This window comes from Arachis ipaensis, chromosome B5, assembly GCF_059453495.1.
Source record: "Arachis ipaensis isolate K30076 ecotype BB chromosome B5, ASM5945349v1, whole genome shotgun sequence".
In the NCBI taxonomy this organism is placed as follows: domain Eukaryota; kingdom Viridiplantae; phylum Streptophyta; class Magnoliopsida; order Fabales; family Fabaceae; genus Arachis; species Arachis ipaensis.
In genome coordinates this window covers 131877291-131887327 of record NC_142440.1, presented here as the reverse complement: position 1 = coordinate 131887327, position 10037 = coordinate 131877291, and the positions used below count along the sequence as shown (strand labels likewise).

The following is a 10037-nucleotide window of genomic DNA, read 5'->3' as shown; positions in this document are numbered from 1 at the left end:
ACATTTGACGCTTCATCAGCCATGTGAATAATCTTTCCACTTCTTAATTGCATACACTAATTGACACCATGGAATAAATCTTTCGACACACTTTAGTTTAAAACTGTCCCACCGGACGTGCCAATTTGTTTTATCGATTTTTTGCAAATCGATGGTGGTTCGATATCTAATGGTTTGGGAGTGAAACCTACTCCTCTTTTGTAGGTACCAATTCTATAAGTGCATCAAAATTTCTCCAATTAGACGAGTATTGACATGGAAAATATGTTTGAAAAATGCCAGAAAGATAAAAGAAGGGTAAAAAGAAAGATTCGAAAAAGTAAATTGACTGGAATTGAAATGGTTTGCATTGAATTTAAACAAAGCAGTAAAATGCCTTCGACTTAATCAAAGGACTTTTGACATAGAAATTAAAGATGCTGAAATGTGAATTGGACAAAGAAATTAAACATTGCTTGAAAGATAAATTGGACAACAAAAGTAAAGTTTTACAGAAAATGTAAATGAAAATTTAAAGGCAATGAAAAGAACCCTACAGAAATCGAACTCGAATGCAGACTCAAAAATTCGCTGGGAATATGAGTGTGCTTGAGTGTATTTCTGAAGAAAAGTTTCAACCCTTATTTTCTAAATCTTACTAATATTTATAACACAAATCTGTAACCGATCCTTAATTGCACAATGCTGTCTTGTATGCGCATTATATTCTTTGATAACCGTTCCCGCTCTTTTGCTAATGAATGTTACCAATAAATTCCCAATTCAGAGAAAAGCCCTCAACTTCCTTCTCAATGTAACCGCTCGATTCTCTATTTCAAAAATGCCATTTGATCCTCTATTCGAATTCTTTCTCTGATTCACTAAAGTGTCAAAACACGTTAGATAACTTCCATTTAATATTGGTACGTATGTCTTTTCGATTTCTGCTCCTTTCTTAACATCTCTCCAATCTTTTGAATTAGCTTATCCTTTCGAAAATATTTCTCGACCAACAATAATAATTAATTTTAATAATTATTTTTAATATATAAATAATAGTTTTATTAAGTTAAATATTAGTATATAATATATTAAATATAAAATATATATATCAAAAATAAATTAAATAATACATATACAATAAATATATTATATTGATTTGATAATTAATTTTTAATAAACACATTTTTTATTAACAATATGTCCAAATTAAAGAAACGAGAAATAGCTATAAGGCCAATCAATTAAGTAGTGATTAACTTAATTATCTTTGAAACAGCAAGCACAAAAAATGGATTCGGTCCTGACTTACCTAAACACAACCACTAGCATTGGAATCCTTTCTCTTGTTATCACCATCTTAATCTATTTACTTTTGGTTCGTCCCTTCCAAGTTGGTGATAATAATGATAATAATAAGCATAAAGAACCTCCTATGGTGTCTGGTGCATGGCCAATAATCGGTCACCTTCCACTCTTGCATGGTGCAAAGCCACTCCACATAACTTTAGGTTCCATGGCCGACAAATATGGACCCCTTTTCACCATTAAAATCGGATCCAGAAGAGTTGTAGTACTAAGCAACTCAGAGATGGCCAAAGAATGCTTCACAAAAAACGACGTCGTTTCTTCCTCTCGTCCTATCCTTGTTTCATCTGAGAATCTCGGATACAAACGAGCTATGTTTGCTTTCGCGCCATACGGTTCATACTGGCGCGAACTGCGAAAGATTGTTACGTTAGAACTTCTCTCGAATCGCCGCATAGAGCTACTAAGTCACGTTCGTGTCTCCGAAGTTCAAGCTTCAACGAAAGAACTCCTTAATATTTGGTCCACTCAGAAGAATGAATCTGGATACGTGTTAGTGGACATAAAGAAATGGTTTGCGGAATTGACATTCAACATAGTTCTAAGAATGATTGCTGGGAAGAGATTCTTTGGGGCCATGAATTCGGAGAGTGAGGATAAGGCGAATGAGTGTTTGAAAAGTTTAAGGGAATCGTTGCGTCTTTTAGGATTGTTCACTGTGGGAGATGCTATTCCTTCTCTAAGATGGTTGGATTTGGGGGGTCATGAGAAGGCCATGAAGAAAACTTATATGGAATTGGACAGGTTTATGATTGAATGGTTGGATGAACATCGCCAGAAAAAGATGAATTCGGATGCAAGCAATGAACGAGACTTCATTGATGTTATGATTTCGGTGCTTTCTGATGCAAAGATTCATGCGTTTGATGCTGATACCGTAACCAAAGCCACAACGTTGGTATGTATAAAATAATGTTTAGTTTCTAGAGAAAATTTATTTTAGGGCTGCGGTTTGGAAAAATATTTTTTTAGTTATTAATATTAAGCTTAAGGTATGTTTGATCGGAAGTAAAAATCGATATATTACTTTATCCAAATGAGTTTTATGTGTAAGGGATCGGAGTGAAGGTACTAGATAGTAGTGGAGCACAAATCCAATGATATATAATAATGGATTTCGAACTCATAATAGACCACATAATAACATGAGTATTTGGATATCAGTGCAACTAGGGAGTTTATTTTTTTGGTTCAATATTAGTTAACTTTTATTAATTTTAAATTTTAAATTTTAAATTTGATATCCTAACTTTTTAATCCTAAATCTTAAATTCTCCTAAAATAAATGTTAAAAGATAATTTTATAATTAAAAATTGATTATTGTTGAGTACTTAAGAATCGGTTTTCTATTTTTTATATTATTTAAATTATTTATGTAATCTGTTTAAACAAACAAATAAAACCCACAACCTCAAGAACGGAAATGTTTGGTAACGAGATAATACTCAATTTGGTCCCTGAAGTTACACTCGAACCTCAATTTAGTCTTTGAAATTTTAATTGCTTCAATTTAGTCCTCAAACTTTTCAATTGACTCTGTGACGGAAACTACTGTAGGGACTAACGTGATTAAAATTTGAAAAGTTCAGGGACTAAATTGAGGCAATTGAAATTTCAAGGACTAAATTGAGGCTCGAGTGTAACTTCAAAGACCAAACTGAGTATTTTTTCGTTTGGTAACCAAAGAAAATCAACCAAAAACAACCATAACTTACCTTATTTAGCATTCATTAATTGTTGCGATAATTAATTAATGCTAAATAAAGTAAGTTCTGTCTGTTTTTTTTTTGTCTACCTAGCATTACCCCCAGAAAAAATATAATATTAACTAGAGGATAATTTCTAATTCTACTCTACTCTATTTAAAATCCTAAAAAAAAATATAATAGACATTAAAGTAATTACCTTTCATATAATAATAATAAAATAAAATATAAAAAATTAATTTTAATTAATTAATATTAACTAATTTAATTTATATTTAGAATTTAAGATTGAGAGTTAATTTAAAATTTAAGATAAATAAATTAATTTATAGAAAGTTAGATAATATTAATTTAAAAAATAGTTTTTAATATTATTTTAATAATAATTAGTTTTCTATTTCTTTTACGCGTGTTTTGGTAATCGATTCCGCTAGGTAGACAATGAAAAATCTAAGCAACGTGAATAATGAGCTGAAATTTGGCCCAATGAAATTAAAAAAAAAAACTCTATCCAAATTATTCTACCAAAAAAATCTCATTCAATAAGTCAAAATTTTTAACCATTCATTATATCCCAATTTACTGAAATACCAACTTTCTACCAAATTCTCTGCTGTCGCCGTCGTCCCTCGGTCTCCAACCAGCCTCCATCGTCGCCTCCAAGATCTTCTTCACCGTCGTTGATTGGTTCATCAACAATGACTCTCGTTGGCGTTGTTCTCCTCCAGACAGGAAACGAACAACGTTGCTGGGCTCCTCCTCGCCGTCGCTACTTGGCTTGCACGCACCGTCGTTGGCGTCGCTCACTCCTAGTGAAAATGACCATCTACTTAAGGATAAAAATAATCATCTGCATATCTAATGAATTGAACATCTAGCATATTTTAATTATATATAATTAAACCCAATCTAATCAAACAACCATCCATAAGAATTAAAATAACCATCCGCATACTTACTAAAATGACCATCTTGAACTAGCCATAATTAAATACCAGAACTTGAACTCAGGGAAGCGGCAACATAAAGGGACAGAACTCATCGGAGCCCCTAGTGGGGAGAGTGGCACCGTCGTAGTATTCTTGAATTTTGGGATCAACTTAAGGGGATGAGGAGGTTGAGCATGTAGATCCGAAGTCGTAGGAGACGATGTAGAAGCTTTGGATCAAGTATACGTGCAAAAACGTAGATACAAGCGATGATGAAGGAATCAATCCAGCAGCGGAGCATGTACAGCATGGTCTTGTCGAGGAAATGTTGGTACTACCGCGATACCGTGAATTTCTATCGCGATATGGCACCATCTGAAATAGTCGGTGGAGGTGGAAGGGATCGACACTAGTGAGAGATGCAAAATGGCGTCATTATCCGGGTTGAAAGAGAACTTGCTGTGGCAATGAGGGGGGCGGCAGTGTCAAAACCTTTGCGACGACAACGATGACGGTTGCGGAATAGACCGCTGCCATTGAGAGAGTGGAGTTTAGAAAGTATAATATGTAAATGTGTAACCATAAATAGTGGTTTAAGTGTTAATCTCAATGTTTTCAAATTTTAAAATCTGATAATAATTATTTAATTAATTAAAAATATAATTTTTAATTTTAAATTTATCTTTTTTTTTTTAGCTATTGTTCATATTATTTACTATATACATTGTTCTCCTATATTTTTCGACGATTTGACTTCAAAATCAAACGTGAAATGCATGATAATGGTTTTTAACGTATATAACGTATGTATTTTTGTCTTCTTTTATTATATTAGAAGAGTTGTTGGTGTCTGAGTATGAAAGTAAGTTAGCATAGCATTCATGAAATCAAAATAAACCACCTTTTAATTTCTTTTTTCAATTGGTGACTATTGATCTCCTAGAAATTAAATAATCTAATATTAATTTTTTTGCAGGCAATGATTGCGGGAGGAACCGATACTTCCACTGTTACTCTTACTTGGACGCTATGTCTACTATTAAACAATCCTGGTAAATTGGAAAAAGCAAAAGAAGAACTTGACAAGGAAATTGGAAAAGAGAGAAACGTTAGTGAGTCAGATATAAATAAATTAAGATATCTTCAAGCTATGGTGAAAGAGACACTAAGATTATATCCACCGGCTCCTCTTGCTGCACCTCATGAAATTACAGAGAATTGTACATTAGGGGGATACGATATTAAAAAAGGAACTTGGCTCATGATAAATCTTTGGAAAATCAACACGGACCCTTATTTTTGGCCAAATCACTTGGATTTCGAGCCAGAAAAATTTCTCACTACTCACAAAGAGGTTGATGTGAAGGGTCAACATTACGAGTTGCTACCATTTGGATGTGGTAGACGAATTTGTCCTGGAATTTCATTTGGCCTTGGAGTAATTCAGTTTATTTTGGCTAACTTGTTACACTCCTTTGAAATCGTAAATCCCTCTAATGAACCTATTGACATGAGTGGAACCCTTGGACTTGTCCATGCTAAAACTACTCCACTAATGGTTATGGTCAAACCACGTTTATCTTCTAAATGCTATAAAACCATGTAATAATACATGCATGAACCTAGCTTTCCCATGTGATCCATTATGGTTATGTACTTATGTATGTCCGATCTATCTGATCTCCTAAATAAAATAATGTAAATCATTGTGAAATTGTTATTGTTGATACATAAATTTGATCATCTATGTTTAATGTTTAATCAAATTATATATATAACTTTATTTCTATTTATTCAATTACATAAAATATATATATATATATATAATAAAATGAATCAATTTTTTTAATATAATAAAAATATATAAAAAATAAGACAATAATGATAGTGATATATGTAACATCCTCGCTGTCAGAATGTCACGCTTCCGGTTGCACCACTCTAATAGCGAGAATATTACGACGACTTCCATATATATAATAATAAGCTATGAGCCTTTAATTCAAAACTGTATCGTTGTTCTTTTTGAAAACCGAAAAAAATACTTTTTCAATAAAACAAACAAGCATATACATATGATGAGTTTGGAAAACTCTAATTTAATTTGATGATGAACAAACATTATTAAAACAATAAATTACAAAATTATTAATTTGATCTTAATACATACTTGCTTAATTAATAATTTTGTGTGTGCAGATCTGCATTGGGCCGAAATTAAAAGAAATTGTTGCAAGCCCAATATTAAAATATTCAGCATTGATATGAAAATATTTTTGATCCTTATTGCTGAATGATTGATATATTAGTTGGGCCAGTTTTAAGTATTATTGATACAAGTCCAAATTATTCCTCATGCATGATCCGAAACCAATTGGGAAGGAAAGCAAATGTTTTTATTACCTTATGTCTTCAACGGATCTCATGCTTCACCATGTGATGGAATTTAAATCTCATTAAAGTGAAGTTAATAAATGCATGGGAACAATGAGAGAGAAAAAGGCATTTGATTTGATTGCAGCACTCAATGCTATACGCCACTCAGCAAGGGAAGAATCATTTCATTTAATCCCATTCTCTTTCTTAAATTAATGCTGTTCAAATTTCTCTCTTCTCTCTCTAATTGCTTTTCTTCTCTTTCGGTCATATCACTCAGCAACCATGGAAGCTATAGCAAGCTACCATAGAGAAGAAGAAGCACACCTAAAGATCATCAAAATGATGGCAAGAAAAAGCAAACTAAAAGTATGCTGTGGCTAAGATCCTCTTACACTTGTGGTAAGATTTTGTGAAGAGATCTTGGCTCTTCCATACCAAAAATGGAAGTGAAGATCTCGGCCAACAGAGAAGAAGATCCTTGGAGAGGATGGCTTGTCTCTGATTCTGCTCAACCACCACAGAAAGTAGCAACAGTGGCTACGTGATAGAAGAGGCAGAGATTAGAGCAGATTAAGCTATCATCATCATGAAGCATCAAGGACCAGAAGTTTATCTTGGAGAGCAAGCCAAGGATGAAGGGATCAGATTGATGAAGAGTGGTGACCATGGAAGGACTAGAGGTAATTGCATATTGGGTTTTGCATGTGTTATCTCTTCTCTCTCTCTGGCCGAACCGGTTCTGTTTGAAGAAGAAGAAGATTGGCTTGGTTTGTTTGGTTTCAACCTTGGAGGGTTCTTCCGATAAGTAAGGGTGAACTGTTTGGGTTGATTCGAGGAGTGAGAGTGCGAGGCACAGAGTTCTCATAACTACCTAAGCTAACAGAAGTTCTTCTCCTTCAATGTTCTTCATTTTGTATTTTTCTATTTAATTTTGTCATGTCTTGAGTCTCATGGAAAAGGCAAACAGTGAGGTTAGTAATGAAAAAGGCATAGAGCGGAAAAAGGCAGATAGTGCAAAATTAAAAGAAAAAGCCATAGATGTCCTTAGAGGTCCTTTGTACATCTGTGTTGTGTTTCATGATTCTGTGGGAATCCCCTTGTAAGTTGGGTTAGCACTTTACAGTTGAAAGCTTGGCTGCGACCAAGTCAAGTTCAGTTTTGGTTTAGATTCTGGACTTGTCCCGGATAGGAAGGGTAGTTCCTAGGGAGAATTGGTGTTTGTAATCAAGGATGATTATAGTGAAATTCCATCATTATTGTGATGGAGACTGGATGTAGGGTGCCTTGCACTTAGCAGCTGAACCAGGATATATCTTGGTGTAATTCTCTTTTTCTTCTACTCCATTTCTGTTTCTGCTGCCCAGGAGACAAAACTGAAAATATCTCGTGCTGATTGACGAGACAAAAAGAAAAGTCTCGTGGCTGGGGACGAGACAAAAGAAAAAGTCTCGTGGCTAATTACGAGATAAAAAGACAAAAAGCTTCCAGAAGTGGTTTCTAAGGCCAGCAAGTATTATCAAGCAAAAAAAGGGGGCTAAGATTCAACCCCTTCCCTTCTCTTAGCCACTGATAACCATCAATTAGTATCAGAACTTGGTCTCAAAGAGATCAAGCTTTGTAGCTTGGAGTAAAGATCCAGATGGTAGAAAACAGTGGCTCAAATCTAGTGTCCTACAATCTGACCGAAGGACAATCAAGAAACAGACCTCCTCTTTTCAATGGGAAAAACTATACCTATTGAAAGGAGAGTATGAAGATCTTTGTGCAAGCAGTGGACTACAGACTCTGGAAGATTATTCTTGAAGGTCCTCAATATCCAACCGTCACAAATGCCGAAGGAGTTGTCACTCCTAAACCAGAAGCAAGCTGGACCGAAGAAGACAGAAAGAAGGTTGAGCTCAATGCCAAGGCTATCAACTTGCTCAACTGTGCTATCAGCGTTGAGGAGTACCGACGGGTATCACGATGCAAAACAGCAAAGGAAATCTGAGACAAACTCCTAGTCACTCATGAAGGAACCACCATTGTAAAGAAGACCAGGATAGATATGTTAAACAGAGAATATGAAATATTTGCAATGAAGGAAGGAGAATCCATTGATGAGTTGTTTGAGCGCTTCAACACCATTATTGTTGGCTTTGATGCTATGAGAATAAAGTATCATGAATCTGTGCTAGTGAGAAGAGTGTTGAGATGTCTTACAAAAGAGTGAGAAACAAAAGCTTTAATTATTTCTGAGAATAGTGGTCTTGACTCCATGACTTATGATGATTTGAGAGGAAATTTACTTGCTTTCGAAAACACCTGTTTGAAAAAAGATTCAAAAAAAAAGGAATCGCTTTCTCATCTGTTACTAACCCTCTGGATGATGAATCCAGTGATAACTCATCTGAAAATGAATTTGTGCTGTTTGCAAAAAAAATTCAGGAAAATGGTGAAGCTCAAGGAGAGAGGCAAAGGAGGCAGCTCAAGAAAACAGAAGAAAAATCTCAGCAAGGTGACTTGCTACAACTGTAAAGAAATGGGGCATTTCAAATCTGACTGCCCTAAGTTGAAAAGGGAAGAAAAGCTGAAGAAAGGAAAGAAAAAGGGACTGATGGCATCATGGGAAGATCTTGAAAATGATTCTGAAGACGATGAAGAATCTGAAACAAAGTCTCAACCATGCCTTATGGCTGACCACGTTGAATAGGTAATAGTTCCCAACCCTGACACTGAATCTCTTCATCTTATGATAGATCATCTTTCTGAAAAAATAAGATGCTTTTTGCTGGATAATCAAGAAATTGAACAACAAATTATCATCCTTAAAGCAGAAAATGGATTTCTAAAAGAAAAGCTAAGGAAGGCCGAAACTGCTTGTGATCTTGTTGAAGAAAATAAGCAGTTAAAAGCCCAACTTAGGAGCTGTGAAAGTGACCATTCGGTTGTTGCATATGTTGATTGTTTTAGAAGGAATGAAGAGTTGCTTAAAGAGGTCAAAAGGCTTAAAGAAGACTTAGCCAAGTTCACACAAAGTTCTGAAAATCTGAATCAAATCTTGGCGAGCCAAAAATCTCTTTATGATAAAGCTAGCTTGGGGTTTTATAAATCTGTTGAAAAATATCATTTTGAAAATATTGCTTCATCTTCCAATGATACAAGATTTCAAAACCCAAGAAGCTTTAACAAAACAGCAACTTCAAGATTCTGTAGGTTATGTAACCAAGTTGGACACTTTTCCATACAATACTTTTTTGGTGAAAGGATGATAGGTGATAAAGTTTACAAGGTTGTTTTTTATTATAATGGCTTAGGACATAAGAGATGGTTTAACGTGAAAGGATCCAAGAAAATTTGGATACCTAAGGTCACTTGAGCTTGTTTTGTAGGTGTGCCTAGCATCCAAACGGAAGGAGAATATGTGGTATATGGACAGCGGATGCTCTAGGCATATGACCGGAAAGACAACCTTCTTCATAAAGCTTGATGAATATGATAGAGGACTTGTTACTTTTGGTGATGATGCAAAAGGAAAAATAGTGGCTGTTGGGAAAGTTGGTAAAAGCTTTTCATCTTGTATAAATGATGTTCTTCTTGTAAATGGTTTGAAACATAATTTACTTAGTGTTAGCCAATTGTGTGATTTAGGTTTTGAAGTTATTTTTAGAAAGTTTGTGTGTTTGATTGTTTGTG

General features: G+C 34.6%; 1 protein-coding gene across 1 annotated transcript; it reads left to right on the top strand.

The window, feature by feature from the left end:
* Positions 1-1239: 1239 nt before the first annotated feature.
* Positions 1240-5718, top strand: LOC107643968 (cytochrome P450 82A3). The gene is made up of 2 exons (XM_016347728.3): positions 1240-2245; positions 4960-5718. Exons 1-2 carry the CDS (start codon positions 1271-1273, stop codon positions 5587-5589), a joined length of 1605 nt encoding a protein of 534 aa, XP_016203214.1. The 5' UTR covers positions 1240-1270; the 3' UTR covers positions 5590-5718.
* The last annotated feature ends 4319 nt before the right edge of the window (positions 5719-10037 follow it).

Coding starts and splice junctions, on each gene's coding strand:
- LOC107643968 (XM_016347728.3), top strand. CDS start 1,271: ATGGATTCGGTCCTGACTTACCTAAACACAACCACTAGCATTGGAATC. Junction 2,246..4,959: donor TAACCAAAGCCACAACGTTG/GTATGTATAAAA, acceptor ATTTTTTTGCAG/GCAATGATTGCGGGAGGAAC.